Below are 18,732 nucleotides of genomic sequence, written 5' to 3' on the forward strand. Positions count from 1 at the left end.
TATTTGCGATACTAATTTTTGCAAAGGTTTGGTCAAGAATAAAATATGAAGTAATAATTCTAAAATATGCTCTGTTTCAGTAGCTGTATTTTATTATTTCACGATTCAAATAATAGATAAAATAGTTATATTTATTAAACGTAAGAAAGAAATGTTGTTCTTTCTTTCTTTTAATAAATAACTTACTTTTAATAAAAGTAAGAAAGAAATATTGTTCTTTCTTACTTTTAATAAATAACTTACTTTTGATAATTAAAAGTAAGATAGAAATTAAAAGTAAGAAAGAAATATTGTAAGTAATACCACTGGGGGTACTGGATCAGGGGTGATCGTTCTCTGATTCAGGTCTAAATTACGATCTGTGGATGAGTGAATGAAATGCGTGAATGAAGTCCGACCCGTAAAAAGGGTTGTGACATGTGTGTAGCTAAGTCGTTCTCTTGGCCCTAGATGGCGCTACTATAAAAACAAGAGACGCTCCCCCACCGGCTTAAAAGGGCTGTTTTCGTAATAGCGAGCTTGTCCATAGCAAGTGCCATAAGAAACAACAACAACAACGAAACAACAAGAAATATTGTGAAGTGATTTTCTGCTTTCCTTTTGTCATTTCCACCATTCTGCTTCTCAGTCCCCCCCCCAAAAAAAATAGATCACCATGGATAGAAAGTTCCATCATTGATTTATTGTCAACTACAACACTGCTTCTGTGACAAAATTTTTCTTATCTGGGTAACACAAATCTCTCTCAACGAAACAAAAATATGTAGAAGGAAAAAAAATATATATCTTTTGGGTAAGCACTAAAATAGGAAAGGTTGTTTCTTATTAGTTTTTAATCCATCAAATGTAATTTCTTATATTTGAAGCTTCTGTTATACTGTAACTTAAGTATTCAGCTTCTAAATATGATAACTTAAAGATTTTGTTTCGATTTTCACCTAGAAGAATTCAGTGAAGTTCAAACAAATGTAAATTAAAATTCAAATAACTTAATTTTCACCTCAGACAAGCTTTCATTATTGAACACGGAGCTTCTAAATTTTATTTTTGTTTCTAATAAGATCGTTCGAACAAGTTGAAATTTGTTTATCTTCTGGAACAGCTTACATATTTAATTCAGGATTTAATGGCTTTCCTAATAATATTTTGAATACGATAGGATCATTTTGGCGATGTCATTTTCACAACTCAATAACAATATAAAAATGATCATAAGATATTAATATTTTACTGAATAGCAAACATTCGTGCACAACTTCTTAAAAAAGCAAACAGACGTGATTTATCCAAAACGTTCTTCCATACATTCTATTAAGGTGTTATCCCTTTTCCCATTTCCACTTAAAATTGTGGAACTTCGGCAAATCCGAGAATGCCCAAGAGAGAATGGCGAATAATAATTACACAAAATATTGGTTTTTGCGCCAAATCTAGCATTTTTACAATTGTGACAATTTTTTAATGATTAATTCTCGTGGTTAATATACAAGTGTTCGAAAATCAAATTTGTATTTTGGATGTTTTTTTATGTTTACTAAAGTATCAACCTACATAACAAGACGATCGATCCCAACATATTTGGCTCAAAATTTGATAAGAATTTCCGTTTTAGATGCTAAATTTGTGCACTAAATTTTATTTATCCAGCTCTTTACATTTTGTAATTATCTTCTTCACTTGCACTTAGAAAGACAGCCCGAATAATTTTCTTCGAATGTATTTCGTTCAAAAATTTTCTAGAAATCTGCAAATGTGTTGTAAAGTCCATATATAAAATTTCATCAGTCTAATTCTAAACCGTATTATTTTTTTCATCCTTAAGGCATTTTATTTTTTAATCAATTAGTATAAATTGTTCTTAGAAATTTCCCTCCGATGTTCTTCAGCAATCTTCTATTTCAAACAATAGATGGCAGCACGAAAATGCATATTCAAACAAATTTTTTCCCGTGTAACGATAATCGATATTCAATTCTATTCCACTACCAATGCGATTCAATGATTACTGCATTATTTTTATATTATAAATATATCATTTTGTATTTGTTTAATATTAATAGAGTTTCTTCAATAGGTGTATTCAAGGAATAACCATAGTATAATAATTAATAACATTCACCAACGTTTCAAATTAATTATTAGTTATTAGAGTTGTTAAAATTACTGTCTAGAAACTGTTAATAAGACCGATCGCATTCACAATTGCCATTTAGTGTGTTATTTAGGATTTGGAAGCATTCTCATTTAATGGATGGTCTCAACTCATGTTTGCATTTTGCCTTCAACTCTAAACCATGCATTTTATTGTCTTTATATATAAGCATTTTATAAAATTGTATCCCCCCCCGCCCCTAAAAAAAGTAATGCATACGGCTGAAACCTGATGGGTGGGAGCGAAATGCTAGGCTTTTTTTAAAACTCTAATTGCTTTTCTAATAGAATTTTTCAAGATAGGTCCTCATATCGCAATAGCAATCTATTCTATTGTAACTGCCTTTTTTCATCCTTAAACTTCTCGTCCACTATAAACTGAAACAATCATAAAAATTCATGAAATTCATAATTCAAAGAAAAGAATCCCATTAATGCTCAATTTGTATTTTCAAGAGAGCTATCAGAAGTGAAGTAACTATCATACAACTATGGCCTGAGCTATTAGCTGAAAAAAAAAAGCATAATTTTAATGCTCTGTAAATTGTAAAAAGAAAAATTATTACAATAAAGATATTAAAATTCCGATTACTGACGAAATTTTGCAATTCTATTTATTAAACTGATTTATAAAATTTTGATGTGCGTTTTAATTATTTAGACATAGTCATATAACTTATATTACGCCACACCCTATGTATTGTAATTGCCACACATTAAACATATTTCTTTAAAATTTTGAAAAGATTTATGGTGCGATATTTTTATAATTAATTTTTTCCTTTGTTATTAGAAACTAAAATTTTCTAAATTTTAGGAAGTCGTTCTACTGTTGAATCAATTTAATACAGTCGGAAATTCATCATAAAGCACACTGATATGCATTTGCATAATGCATACTTTGCTTGCCTGTGCATTTCGATACCGAAATGATGTTAACTTGCGGTCTACAGCAAGAATGAGGTACATGAGCAAGATTCAATGAGCTCTACACAAAACACATTTTCTAGAATTCCAATTTTTAGGCGTAGATTCTCTAATCTCCAGATCTTACCATTAGGTCTGCAGCCTCTGTTCGTTTTCAAAACAGAGGAAAGAAAATTTTAAAGTTCTTTTTGAGAATATATTAATTATATTCCAATCCTATAGCATTTTTATTTATTTCCAGACACTGGTGTATTTAGACAGATCTAGGCAATGCACATTATGAGGCCCTTCTTTTAATAAACTGGCTCAGTTAGTTTAATATTTCAATGTTTTTTTAACATTGACATTTTTAACATTTGTTATTCCTTTTATTTTAATAAAAGGAATAACAAAAAGGCAAACGTGTTTGTTTTTATTTATGCATTATGCATGGTATCCATGTTTGTACGCAATGTTATTGAAGATGATTTTTGATGTGAATATGAACGTAATGAAATGTTTAAAAGCCTGATCACTCATATTTGATAAAGTATTATTATTATCATAACATTTCATAGAATTTGTGATTGCTAAAAACTTATTTAATTAGCAATTATTGATAATAAAGGTGTTTGTTTTTTACTGTTGAGGTCCCTTCTCAGCATAGCAGTCTTAAGCGTTTGCCTAGTCAGAAATCCGTCATTGCTTCCAGAACTCTTTAAAAATTATTTCTTCGATGTAATGCAGCGTCAGTATTTGCTATATGGAATTTTAGGACTGGAATCATCCCTGCCTTTTCCCATTGATTCAATCTACTTTCAATAAAAGTGTTTTTTATATAAAAAAAATTACGAGAAATTGCGTTTATATCATAAATAACATAGCTTAATCCCCAACTTTCCATTACTTTTCGAAAATTGCAATAAAAAAATAACAATATATATTTTTTCAATGTCAAACACTTTATTATCTATCTTTTTTGTTTACATCATATTTAGTTAAGTAATTTCTGAATCAAAAAAATCCACAAAAGGTGTTGTCACGAACACAATCACCGTACACTTCATTCATTACTGAATCTGTCCTTCGGGATTTCCCAGCCACGGGTACCGTTTGGGGCAAGGGATGCAGCTCTTCATCAAGATGTTGCGCTTGCGAAAGTTACACGTCACCGGCTTGCAGTCGCCAGCCTGCAAACAAAGATACGTATTATCATTTAAAAGGAAATGTCTTGAACTTGCTTGAGGAAAAGATAACTTTTCCCAGTTTAAACTTTATAACTACAGCTTTTTTAACAACCTTGACCTTGAAGAAAGGAGAAAGGGAATTTTGCAATTTTTTTCGTCTCCTTTTTTTTTTTTTTTTTGGTTGGTATTTAAAACTAATAGAGGAACGAAGAGGATAAAATACACCTCCAAAATTCAATAAAATTTGGTGATTCGATTTTTTTAGATTAATTATCAATAATTTTAAATATGAGGCAATAAAATATTAGATAAATTACATAAATTTATTATCATTATTTCCATATCTACTTTTTTTTTAAATGAGACAATAACTTTTAGCTAATACTTGATAACATTGCTTGTCGAAAATTTGATTCATAAATTATTAGTGTTAATGTAAATATATTATTAGTGTTATATCTCTCGTCTTTTTGAATACTTTTGATACCAACAGTTATAAAATCCTTATAATTAAGTACAGTACACTTTCGAATATCCGGTTCGAGACTTTTCCATACTATCCTGCCGAATTTTCTTTCATCGTAATTAAATGAGGAAGAGAAGGCGTTGCATTGGCAACGTTGTTTCCTGCATTTAAGTTGGGCGTTACGGAATTTATGTAAGAATGTGAGCAGTTTATGTCCTTTAACTTACTTTTTCTCTAATGAATTCCTGAAGAGTGCAGTACAATATATAAACATATATAAATTACCTGTGCAGAGTCTTCTATCTTAACTCGACACGTTACCGGCAACTGCTTCTATGATTTACCGTGTCGCGTCCATATTATACGTGACTTGAGATATATGGAGGGTTTAGTACTCGAAGAAAGAAAATACTTATTATAACAGTGAGTTTGGATACAAAAAACTTTGCCTACTGGTAGGGCAAATAAATGAGTTCATAGAACTCCGGCCTATCCGGCTTTTTTGCTATCCGGCCTGCCCTTCCGGCACATTAGGCTGGATGCTCAGTAGTCTACAAAATAAAGTAGACAGCAAGAAATTTTTTAAGGATTCCGAAAAATTTTCTTACATTTGATGTTATTTTGAATAGTTGTAGCAAATATCTATCAAAAATAAATTCGGATAAATAAAACAAAATTCTTTTGTATATATATTATTCTTTCTTTCTCTCTCTCTCTCTATATATATGTATATATATATTGCTGGAATTTTATTTTCGCTGACGGAAATCATTAACTTTTTTACTGCATTTCCTAAGACGAAAATATAAATTGTTGCTCTCCCAGGAAATTTATTACCTTGATCGAGAACTTGGTAACCTTTTTATGTCTTTGATTGAAAAAAAATAGAAAAATCATTTCCTCCCATAACAAATTTATGACGCGCCTACTTCCTTCCGTCAGTGACATTACATTTTCCGAAACAAGAAGAATCTTTAAATCCTGCTATTTGGTGCTATTCTATAAGTTTCTTAATGCATGCTTTAAAGCTGATTAAAGAAACCAAATAACATTTCTTTTCATTTGAACTGAGTTAATTTTGCATTATTTAATAATATGGGACAACAATCAAATGGCAACCTTTTCAAAAAAAAAATGCCTCTCAGTTTAAAATCAAAAATTGTTGCTAGTATATTATCCTAAAAGTATATTAAAAATTGTATAGTATATTATTGGGATTCTTCATTGTCGGATTACATTTCTGGACGGACAATTGCAATATATATAAAAAAATTCTTTTAATAATTAATCAATTTAGTATCAATCATATTTCAGTACATTTTAACTGAGTCAACGTATTAATGATTTATTTAATTTTAATTTTTTTATTTTAATCACACTAAGAAAAAAATATATATTTATTTATTTAATAATTAATATATGTTACGATCAATACAAAAAATAGGTTGTTATGTAATTAACATGATTAGTATGAATTATAATCCATCACTTTGGTCGGTTATTATAAATAATAACCGACCAAATCGGTTATTATAAATAATAACCGTTTAATCACATACTATACATGTGATATGAACATAAGTGATATATATATATATGGTATGTAACATATGTAATAGATATGGTATTTATTAATCATTTGGTATATATATCAAACATACAGTATGTGGTATCATGGAAAAAATGTTTAAAAGAAAAACATTCTTGAAATATTAATTATAATTATACGTTAATGATTTCCTTATTTGCATATGAGAGCCTTAAATATTATATTAAATTACAATAAAATAACAAATTTCAAGCAAATGTGACGCTAAAAATTATTTTTACGGGTCCTCTCCTTCAATGAATAATATATTATAAATAAATAGCCATCATAGTATATTATAAATAAATAATTTATGCATTAATTTAAGCAATGAAGATTTTTATAATTGCATACATATTGTAACCGTATGTTTTGTAATTTATAGAATTTTTATTTTTTACAAATGCTTTATTTAGTTGATAAGTTAATAATATTTTATCGTCTTCCGCATTCAACGGCTTCCAAAAGAAAAAAAAAGAAAAGAAAAAAACCATCACTGTCACAGATGGAAAATGAAATTTAAAAGAATATAAGCAGAATATAGTTATTTGAATTCACGAATAAAACTTTTTTCTTAATACCAATTAAATTTCCTTGTTGAAGGAAATATCCTATGTTGATTGCTCAGCAGCTTTAACATCAAAAGGATACGATGCTAACATAATAATAAAAAAGTGTAATGAAATCCGCTGCGATGAATTTTTAAAAATATTTTTATTTCTCAATTTTATACATTGATTATACTTCCTTATGATAATAATAATTTATACCTTACATAAAAGAATAAAACTCTTAATATGGTGTCCGGAATATAAATTTTCATTTGGCCTTTTTCTTCTCGTTAACGAAGCAATAAAAACTATTGTACTTACATAAAATAACCGTTATGAGAATTAGATGAATTTTTGAATCCCAAATGTCCTTTTTGGAATTATATTCTGTCTGTGAATATGGCTACTCAAAAACGGAAAGCAGAAATCGAATAAAATTCGAAATGTGGAGGCTTGATTATCAGAATGACAGACTTTTAGAATTATTTGAAATTTGGATAGAATGATTCAATGAATAGATTACATGGCTTTAAAAAATCGATAACTGAAAAATCCAGAATGATAAATGGATGGATTTTAATACCTGATCTTTACATCAAAAACTGTACACTTGTGTCGAATTTCGGAATTGATTTTTTAAATGGCAAAAGTTCAAAATACATGGCTTGAGAATCTTAATTTTACGATGAATTTCAATACAAAAACGATTAAAATAAGGAGATATACGATAAAGTCTTCATTACAAGCTTGGAATTGCATTTTAGTTTTTACTTTTAAGATATATTAAGTTACCTATTGACTTTTTGACATTTGTTCTGCATTTTTCATATTAAATTATTCTACATTGCAAAATTCTACAGAACTGAATTTTAATTTTTATTCTACATTTTTCATATTATATTATTCTACAGTACAGCATTCTATTCTGTCCTGTGCTTTTTATATTAAATTGCACAATACTGCTACCATTTGCCTCTTGTTCTACAGTTTTCATATTAAATTATTCTATAATAAAAAAATCTACTTATCTGCATTTTGACTTTTTTGTATTTTTTATTAATTGTCAAATTATTCTTTTGTACAAAATTGTATAGAACTGCCTTTTGATGTTTTGTATTTTTCATATTAAATTATTCTAAAGTATAAAACTCTACAGAGCTGCATCTTGACTTGTTTTGAATTTTCTTATTAAATTATTCCACAAAGAAAAATTTTACAATTTTTTCTTTTGATTTTTTTTTTCATTTTTTTTTAATTTCTACATTGCTTCTTCTGACGTTTGTTCTGCGCTTATTATATTTAATTTCCTACGGTGGAAAATTCTATAAAGCTGCATTTTGACTTCTGTTTTACATTTTTTTTATTAAATTGTTATACATAGAAAAAATCTACAATATTACCTTTTGATTTTTTTTATTTTCATACTAAATTATTCTACATTGTCTCTTTCTGACTTTTGTTCTGGATTTATTACATTTAATTTGCTACGGTGGAAAATTCTACAGATTGCTTTTTGACACTCGTTTTGCATTTTCCTTTAAATTATTGTAAAGCGCAAAATTTTATCACTTAATAAAAAATAGCACACATCATAATTTCAAAAATAAGTTAAAAAACATTTTTATAAAAGACAAAGAAGATGAAGAACTAGAAAACGAATTTTCAATCAGAACATAATTTGCTGAATAAAGTCATAAACAACTTCGAGAAACGGTCGTTCTAGATTCCAATCTGGTCTTGATATTCTATTATCTCAAGATATTAGGAAATTTTCTTCCTACTAGTGTTGGGAAATAAAATGAAAGCCTTTCTTTCTCGCGAATTGATAAAAGAGAAGAGCTTATCTTCTTTTACTTCCGTGTTTCGAAACTTTTCCGATGAAGTTCGTACGATCAGGATTTCCGCACAAAATAAATTATAAAGGATGTCACAGAAAATATTTGCTGTAACAGAATTGACACGAATTCTCGTTTCAACTTTTTTTTTACCTCTATTTTATTTTTATTTTTTACCTCTCTTTTAGAAATTTAAATATTTGTTTTGAATTCAACTAATTGTTTATGATTGAATTTTAAATATAGAGAGCAAATTCAAATGCGAGAATTTACAAAGATAAAAATTTCATGGTCTGCAATAAGAAATATAAACAACACTTATAAAAGTGTCTCAAATTTAATATGTTTGTCTTCACTGTTCTTAGTAACCATCACGACTTGAACATCATTTTAATGTGTTACCAGATGAAATTTTTATTATTTATTAATAAAAATAATACTTTATTTATGATGAGGATTTAAAAACTTTTAATCTTAATCAATCTCTGCTAAATGACTGAAGATAAATTTGAGACATTTCATCACTATTTATGATATTGGACCACAATTAGAATCGATGCATATTATCAAAAGTAAACAATAGCATAGTTTACAGAATTTAAATCCGGAAGTTAGGTTAGCCATTTATTTTTATATTTATTTAAGACTGTTTACCTTTCATTTTTTCAGCCATAATTATTTTCAAAGTAAAATATTATTTTGTGATAAAAAAAATACCACTGTTCTTTGACTTTTACTAAAAAGTATAATCAATTAATCTTGTAGGAACATAGTGTACAATAAAAGTAAATTTTACCTTTGGTCTTGTATCTACCAAACATTTTCTTTGTGATTTATACGTCTCTAAATCAACGGGATTCTTCATGTATTCTAAAACTTCTCGCATACTAACAACGAAAACATCTTCTTTTTGAAGCACAGAATCCAAGAAAGCTTCAAAGCCTTTAAGTCTGCAAAAAATTAACGTAACTCGCCTTCATTTAGATGGCACAGAGGACATGTATTTTATTAGCAATTTTTTATATGAAAACCGTTACAGTAAATAATTTTTAAGAAATAATTTTTTAATTTAAAAAATTTTTCGAGAGAAATATTTTCAAATATTTTTTAAAATTTTTAATTGCTTTGTTAGTAGTATAAAATCGAGAAATTATCGAGAAAAACTTCGTTAATTCTGATTATTTTTAATTATAAAGAGAAATTAATTAAAAGTTTGAAAAAAATGCTTTTACAAAAATGCTAATTTAATCCATTGATTAAAATAAATTCCTTTGTGTTTTTATTCATAGTTGTTTCAGGAAGGTTCATAAAAATAATTATTATTTAGAATTTAAAGAAATAACTTTTAAATTTAAATTTTAATATTGTTAAAGTATTATTTTTTAAAAATTTTTAAATTTTAAATTGCATTTTTATTAGGTAATTTATAATAAAACGTCATTAACACCGATTTTTTTTACTATAAAAAGAAATCAATTAAAAGTTTGAAAAAAAATGTTTTCATAAAAGTGCTAATTTTGTCAATTAAATTTAATTCCCTTGTGTTTCAGTAAAATTAAAACATAGTTTCTTCCTGAAAGTCCTTGAAAGTAATAAACGTAAACCTTTCTGTTGAATAAGAAAAATGTTAAATAAAGCAGTGCTATTTTTTATTTAAAATTTTCTTAACAATATTAAATAACTAAATATAGTATAACTGAATAAATTAGTATATAGAATATATACTAATTTATATAGAAGTATAACTGAAAAAATTATTTTGAAATTATTGAATATAAAAGCTCGGTTTATAAAAGAATCTAAATACTAGGTGTTTTTTTGTTTCAACAAACATATATGTTTTTCAACGAAGGTACACAGACTTAATAGCGTAGACTCCTGTCAAATTTTGAGCCAAATCCAACTACGATTTGACAGTCTGTGTGTCTGTACGTACATGTAAAAGCGATAATTCAAAAACGCAATGGTATATTTTAATAGTATAGATTTGGTATATGATTTTGTGACTACAAGTGCAGTTTTATATCGAATCTTTGTTCCAATCGGTTGAGGAAAATCGTATCTAAAGCGCAAATTCGTTTTTCGAATACTATTAACAGCATACCAGCGATTAATCGCCAAAAATCTCGCCAAGATGACACGATAGATTCAGTAAAAATCCTAAATTCACGCCAAAGTTGATATTTCGTAAGTATTGCACACCAAAGCCATGCAAGAAGTTCTTTGGCATGACAAATTTATTAAAAAGAATGCGAGAAAGTTATGGGCTGGTTAATTTACGTACTGATTCATGTTTATAATTGTCTAATTTAAAGACCTTCTTTTACCTTTGTTCATCTCGTAGCCAAGCTTCGTGCAAAAATACGGGAAGCGGTGCTTTGTTGCTGGTGTAGTGCCTCTCGAAATTATCCAACATGTAAGCAAATGTTTCCTTTTCCGTCTTGGGATATGGAGTGCAAGCGTCCAGCATCGAGCAATGGAAATCAATGACAGCATTGCCCACTTTGGATGTCCTTTTCCACTGTATCATTGGAAAGAGCCACAAACCTTAAAATAATAAAAAAAAATTTTAAAAATTAAAAAAGGAGCTAATGACTTGAAACAACGTTTAGACATAGTTCATCTGATTTGATAGTATCATCTACTATATTCTATGAACAACAATTTTTACATCAAGCAATTAAAAGAAAAAGAATGTCAGCCTGAAAGCTGCCATTCTTTCTTTACGTTCCTGGCTATCCCACTGGGGGATACCTCGTAATTGAGGAAGAAAAGCTCCCAGTATGTTGGTTGGTTCTCGCCACCTTGGTGGGTACAGAAAAAGATGGGGTCTGCTGCCTCACATCGATGACGCGACGTACTTCCCGTCATCGATGTGAGGTAGGGAAGGATTGCACCGTCGCCGGTGATGACAGTTCCCGCCAGTGTTGCTGTTGCGGTGGTCTGGTCATTCAAATTTTTCTTCGGGCAGGTCGGATTAGCCAGTTAAAGGTTACGTTCCAGGCTTAGATTGGTATTCTTTTGAAATGCCAGCCTAAGCATTATTATGTTTAAAAAAACTCAGCATTTTGAAATGTATTAAGGTAAAGTAAGCTTAAAAATTTAATAATAATGTTAATGTTAATGTTATAAGCTAAAAAAATATGTAATATTTATTTTTTTCATCGCGGAGAAACTATTAAAACAATTGCATTCATTTTTCCCAATATTGCTATTTTATTGCACGCGGTTACTAAAAAAGAAGCAATGTTGGAAAATTGTTTTACATTTTTTTTAATAATCTTTAATTTTGAAAATTTTTCTGAAAATAAACGAAAAAAATTGCAAAAAAAAAAAAAAAAAAAAAAAAAAAAAAAAAAAAAAATTGGAAGAGAAATTTTTTTGAATTTTAAAGCGATGCAAGAATGATTTTCGTGTGATAATATATTCCGAAATTATTGGAAGAGAAATTTTTTGAATTTTAAAGCGATGCAAGAATGATTTTCGTGTGATAATATATTCCGAAATTATTGGAAGAGAAATTTTTTGAATTTTAAAGCGATGCAAGAATGATTTTCGTGTGATAATATATTCCGAAATTATTGGAAGAGAAATTTTTTGAATTTTAAAGCGATGCAAGAATGATTTTCGTGTGATAATATATTCCGAAATTATTGGAAGAGAAACGTAAAAGTTTTGATTAATTTTTATTAAATGAAGATCTTGGAAAAACTTTTCTTGGTGAGCACCTATTGCTCCAGAAATGACTATCTGCTTACATATATTTGACTTCTTGGTCCAATTACCGGCCCCGTGGCGCGTTTTGGTATTCTAATCTCGCCAGACAAATCACACAATTTACTGATAACATTCAGCCAATAACCATAATTACGTTAACATGTATATTATAGTTTCGTAGTATCTGTTTTTAATACCAAGAACGATAAAGATAGACTGAAAATGAAAGTATAAAGAAACAAGTCGGAAAATTATGTCTATTTTTTAAAATTCAAATCTTTTTTTAATAACTGATGGCTTAATGGATGATGGAGTGACTCTGGACGGAAATACATTCTTGATTAATTTTAGCTTCGTAATATGCCAATACTAAATATTAGCGTTTAGGGCTAAAAACACGATGCGATTCTGTCACAAATTTGCAAAATTTCTACCAGGAGGTGCATTTTAAATATTATAAATCTAATACCACATTTCTTTAGCTTGTACTTGAAAAACATATTTTTTTTGCAGCGACGTGTTTTTGAGTTTAGTCAAAGCTCATACTTATACAAGCCACTGTACAGGAGCTTTCACATGCGTTTATCTGTTCTTTATATCGATACAAAAACCCAATGTAAATGTAATTGTAAGCCGTATATTTTTTTATATTCAACCTCAGAAGAAGAAGAAGAAAAGTCAGGAAGTCATTAGACCCTTTACTGTAATTAATTACTTAATTAAAGGTTTAGGGTAAGCGACACTATCTCTTTTAAAATATTTTATTGTGAGCTAAAAATAATAATAAATAAACGTAATTGCCGCTGGAGAAATTGATTTTCTAAGTTCATAATAGCTTTTTTAAGTGATTCAATTTTAAATTAAATATACTGAAAAAAAAAACAGCTGTTTAAGGGCTCGTTGGTCTCAAATAATAGTCCCTTGATTTAAACCAAATGCAATCGTAACGAATTATGATTAACTCTGAAAACCAAATTACATCTATCCCGGTCAGAGCCCTCTAACTCATCAAGGTGATATTTCCGTCTATACTTACCTGTGTGACTTAATTTTATTTTTGAATTTCTTACTTTACGATACAAGTTTATACTTCGAATTTTAAATTTTTCTGTATATGATACAATGCACATGGAATAAAATTTTAAAGAAATAATCGATACACCATCTTGGACATCGGGAGAAAAAGGTCATCCAACATACTTCTACCATGTTTACTATTAGCTTACTTACCAGGATAAGAGGACTCCGGACATGGCGATATTTGGCAGTCTTGCAGATATCCATGGTCTAGGGTATATGGCCAAAACGGTGGATCCATGAAGGCTCTACTTGGCATCGAGGAATCGTATGCAAATCCATTATCTTTCAGCATAGCAAATGTGTTGTCCCCAGCAGTCTGTAGGAAAGGAGCTCTGTGGCCTTGAATTTCGGAAGCGGGAATTCGAGCAAATTTTGACAGAATCTGGCGCATACCTGTCATGTCAGCCTGCCAGCGGTCGTACGAAGCCTTCTTCCACATTTCAGTGCTGCTTTCATGTCTGTTGTCGAGCAGAAGGTGGTTTTCAGTCTTAAAATCATGTTGTAATAATGGAAAATATGAATACTATGCTTGTAGAAGTGTAAGATTTATTTTAAATTCCTTAAATCATTTGAATCAATGTGTGTTAATAGCAGTTATTTTTAGCACAAACATTCAAAAATTTTTTACAGTGCAATACTATTTATAATTTAAATGGAACGTTTTCTTAAAATTATTTATTTAATAACTAAGGTGATGAAAACTATCATGTCTTGCACAAAAGATTTGTTGTTTGTTTTAATTAAAATATCTGGATTAAAAAAAAACTTTGGAAAGATTCACGAAATTTCTTTTGAGAATTTAAATGAAATAAACTGTTCCTTTAGGAATGAAATCTATTTTTTAGGTAGTATAATCTAATTTTATATATTTATTAATTGTTTGAATGAAATTTAAATATATTTTCGTAATGGCTTGAAATTAAATTTCTACACTTCGAATTTGAAAAACGAAGATGCAATACATCGGCTGAATAAAATTTTTCTTTGATTTGATTCTTAAGCAAATCGCGAAATTAAAATCTATAGTAAGTTCATAAGAAATATTTTGAAGTTAAAAAGCTGATATTGTTTAATCCAAATTAAAGTATTAAAAATGTGTATACATTTATTTGGGCATCAGTGATGGATTTAGGAATTTTGTGGATCTAGGCAATGATGTGCTTTATGAGATCTCTCTTTCAACAGCTACTCAATTTCATATTTCAGCATACATTTTTTTTTACTTAATCAATATATTAATGATTTATTTTAGTTAAATTTTTAGAAACTTTTGTAAAAATATATGCTTTTACTTATTTTTTTTATATAATAGAGAAAATTGTTAAGTAATTCATTAAAAAAATTAATTATACTTATTATTAATCATTTATTACTAGTTACATTGTGAATGAAAGAGTATACAGAAATAATAAATTTCAAGCAAATATAAAATTAAAAGCTATTATTTTGCAAGATCTGCCAAATGAAATATAATATCACCAGTTAATGAATTTTTCATATTGCAATATTTACAATATTTGCTTATACTTTAATTTATGGAATAAGGATTTAAATAATTCAATATAAGCAGTCGTTATAGTTTTAATATTTTATAATTCATAAAATTTGAATTTTTTTACAAATTTATTTATGGGCAATTAGACTAAAACATTTTTTAATTGACCAGCATGCGCCTTCCCCTTTCAGTCCAGCGACCCTAGATAGCTGCCTAGTTGGGAATTATTTACTGTTTGGGATATATAGGCTGCGTTTTATTGTTTATACTTAAATTTTTGTCTGCAACAAATGAATTTGCTTTTAAAGAGACTTTGAGAGCATTCATAAATAATTAACATTAGTAACAGAGTAGCGCTTTACAAAAACAGATATATTTACTTTGACGCATGAAAAATATCCCAAATCTTTTAGGTATTATAATGCAGTGAAAGTCAATTAATGTGATCGAGGTTAATGTTATCGTTCTCTTTATATAATCAAAATTCTCAGTCTCAAATCGACATATTTAAGAGCACACAAAAGTATTTATTTAATTTGATCACAACATCGTTTAATGTTATCAGGTTTTGAAGTAAATGATACTTCATTTCCAACCAGCGTTATTTCCTACTTCTTAACCTAAACCTAATTTCTTACTCCATATGTAAGGAAATATCTGCCAGCTATCATTCCCTTGCGATGAAGTTCATATGCTTTTATCTAGACTGGAGCAGTCAAGATTGGTTTAAACGAACAACAAAACTACCAGATCTGGCTTGAAATCTATTGAACATTCACAAACCATTGTTACCTGTGATTGTATTACAATAGCAAAATGAATTGAAACAAAAAACAACAACAGAGAATTGATTTAAAGTCAAAATTGAAGTTCTTAACAGGCATAAAAGTTTACCTGAAATAAGTCATGCAAACTTGCCACGCATTTGAGAATTTTGAAGGTTTTCCTTTGTAAAATTTTAAAAGGCGGGAACTTTTTGTGAGCAAATTCGAATAATCAAAAATGATGATCCCGACACGGAAGAATATATTGAAGAAAATCCCCCAATGGATGCCGAAATGCGTCAGGTTGCAGCCTCGTTCGGCGATTTAAAAAAAAAAAAAAAAAAAAAAAAAAAAAAAACGAGTACGAGCATTATATAAATGAACCTTTAAGGACACCGGCGACCTGGCATAGGGGTAGCGCGTCTTCCCCGTGCCCTGGGTTCGAGTCCCGGTTCGGGCATGGTTGTTCTTCATCTGTTCTATCTGTGAGATGTGTGAATGTGCCGTCCTGTAAAAAGGGGTTGTGCAAGCGAATGAGTAATGCGTGAGTAGCTAAGACGTACTCTTGGCCCTAGTTGGCGCTACTAAAACAAGAGACGCTCCTTTGGCTTAAAATCGTTGACTTCGTCAGCGAGCTTGTCCATGGCAAGTGCCATTATAAACAACAACAACCTTTAAGGAATAATTGTCAATCAGCAATAATTATACAATACTATTGATTATTTTTGGGGGAAAATTTATAGGTCGCTCAGTTGTAAGTGTTTTTTTTTTATTTGATACCATATAATAGTAATACTACGTAGTTGGTTTTAGCTTTGTTATTGTTATTAATCGGTTAATGTTATTAATATTCTTAAGTCACATGATCACAATAAGCGGCTACGTTAAATGACCAAGCGAAGAAAAGAATATAATAAAAATGGATACTATTATAAATACTTACGTTATCGAATGAACAGCTATATCATTCCCCTGTTTGTACAGTTCGTTCACGAATTCATAGTCATTGTATTCGTGGCAGACAAAGAACGTAGCAGTGACTGGACATCCATTCCAGTTTTTTCGCCCATTCAGCAATTGACGGTAAGTTTTGATGTTGAGAGTGGTCACTGCATCATCGAATGTAAGAACAACAAATTGAGGAAGCTTGCTGGTATCACCTTTCAGCGGCACCACGCCAAAGCAAGAACAATTTGGAGCCAGACATTGGTTAGGGTCACAGCCATGATTGTTTAACACTTCATCTACTTCTTCTGAATAATCTGAGTACACATCATAAACGTAGTCTCCGAATATTGCGGGGATTACACCCAATGAGAGAGTTACGAACAATGTCGACGAAAAAAACATATCGCAACAGTAATACTTCACACAAAGAAGTGTTTTAACAATGTGAAAATATGGAGCAAATTTATAACCACTTTTTTATTTTGTTTTAAAGGAGGTTGAAGAAAAACGTAGACATAATTTGACATATTTATCAAAGCTATTTCAAAATGTTTGAAAAGTTGACAACTGTGGATTTAGATGATTGACTTGAAGCAAATACGGAATGCATTGCCTTAATCACAAGCAAGAAATATACGGAAACTTTTATCAATAAATTGTATTGTGTAAGTAAATAATCCTGTTCCGATAAGTAATAGGAAAAAAACTGCGCTCTAAAATAAGATGATTTTTTTTGCCACATACTGAAAAAAACTAATTAAAAATTAATTAATAGAAGGCTGTTTTAAAGAGCAAAGCTGAGAAAAGTGATATGGTTTTCATTTGTAGTTTTCTGTATATTTGTAATCTTAAATCGAATGCAAAATACAGTTTATAAATTTTAAACACACATTATGGGTAAATCTGTGAATAACGAAGCATTGTTTTAAATATTTAGTTCTCAAGAAGAGTTGACAAAACCTAATTTATAGCTCCAGATTGTAACTTATCGTTTTCTCTTCATCATAGAGTTTTGCCCTGAAAAAAAGTGATGCAATCATCCTACTTTTTCAGTGACGAATTAAAAAAAAAAATTCGGTGGCGAACATTTTTACATATAAATATTTAAATGAATATTTGTAAGTATATAAGGTTGATGCTCAATTTCTCGATAGGAGATTTTTTTTTTTTTAACAATTTTACAAAGGTATTCAGAAATATAGTAATATATTAATTTAAGGATTAAGGAACCACCTTAAAAGAAATAATTACAATCTAAAATATTATTCCGAATTTTAAACTTGAGCAAATATAAAGCTATAGAGAAAATAATCTTAGTTTCTTAAGTGACAAGAGTGAAACAAAAGAAAAAATCAAAGTGAAACTACGCCATCTCGCTTGAGTGTTCCTATTATGTGCCTTTTTATTTATTCATGCTATCATTTTTATTCATTTTTTATCATTATTCATCATTATAATTTTTCATCGTTATCATTATTCATCTTTATTTTATGCATTCATTTTTATTTATTTATTCATGCTATCTTTTTATGAATACGAGACTGAACGAAAAGGGAAAATAGAAATTAATTGATGTCGCATATTTCGAAATAATAAACAAAATAATGCATTGAATAGTGTTTGTAAATTTGTCCTACAACGAGAAGGAACGGGATTGAAATCTGAGATCGGGATGAGTTTAGTATAATGATAGTATACATTTAGAATGTTCATTCGTGAAAATATTAAATTGTCCGATGATCCCGATAGCATGGTTGTCTAGGTAACCATCTCGTATATGGAAGTCAGGGTTCGAACCTGGGTAGGGATTTTTTTCTTTTTCAATAACTTTTATTCAATTAAAAATTTACAAATACTCTTAATTAATATGTTTTTAATTTTTTTCATCCAAAATAAATATTTATTATCGAAATACATAATAATAAAATTATTTAAATTTAATTAACTATTTACAGATAGTTTTAATTACTATGCAACTTATATTTATGCAAGGATAAGTGTTTATTCTTTTAATACTTAAATTATAACTTAATGTTTAAAGGAA

At 28.9% G+C, this 18,732-nt stretch overlaps 1 protein-coding gene across 1 annotated transcript; it reads right to left on the minus strand.

Annotated features, from left to right (window-relative positions):
• Nucleotides 1-3,998: 3,998 nt before the first annotated feature.
• Nucleotides 3,999-17,129, minus strand: LOC129966022 (chitin deacetylase 8-like). Its single transcript, XM_056080363.1, has 5 exons — nt 16,684-17,129; nt 13,632-13,939; nt 11,012-11,231; nt 9,481-9,634; nt 3,999-4,247 (listed from the first exon to the last, which is right to left on the minus strand). Exons 1-5 carry the CDS (start codon nt 17,088-17,090, stop codon nt 4,128-4,130), a joined length of 1,209 nt encoding a protein of 402 aa, XP_055936338.1. The 5' UTR covers nt 17,091-17,129; the 3' UTR covers nt 3,999-4,127.
• Between the last annotated feature and the right edge of the window lie 1,603 nt (nt 17,130-18,732).

This window comes from Argiope bruennichi, chromosome 4 (genome assembly GCF_947563725.1).
Source record: "Argiope bruennichi chromosome 4, qqArgBrue1.1, whole genome shotgun sequence".
In the NCBI taxonomy this organism is placed as follows: domain Eukaryota; kingdom Metazoa; phylum Arthropoda; class Arachnida; order Araneae; family Araneidae; genus Argiope; species Argiope bruennichi.

Coding starts and splice junctions, on each gene's coding strand:
- LOC129966022 (XM_056080363.1), bottom strand. CDS start 17,090: ATGTTTTTTTCGTCGACATTGTTCGTAACTCTCTCATTGGGTGTAATC. Junction 11,232..13,631: donor TCCGGAGTCCTCTTATCCTG/GTAAGTAAGCTA, acceptor TATTATTTTAAG/GTTTGTGGCTCTTTCCAATG. Junction 4,248..9,480: donor TGGTAGATACAAGACCAAAG/GTAAAATTTACT, acceptor CTTTGTTTGCAG/GCTGGCGACTGCAAGCCGGT.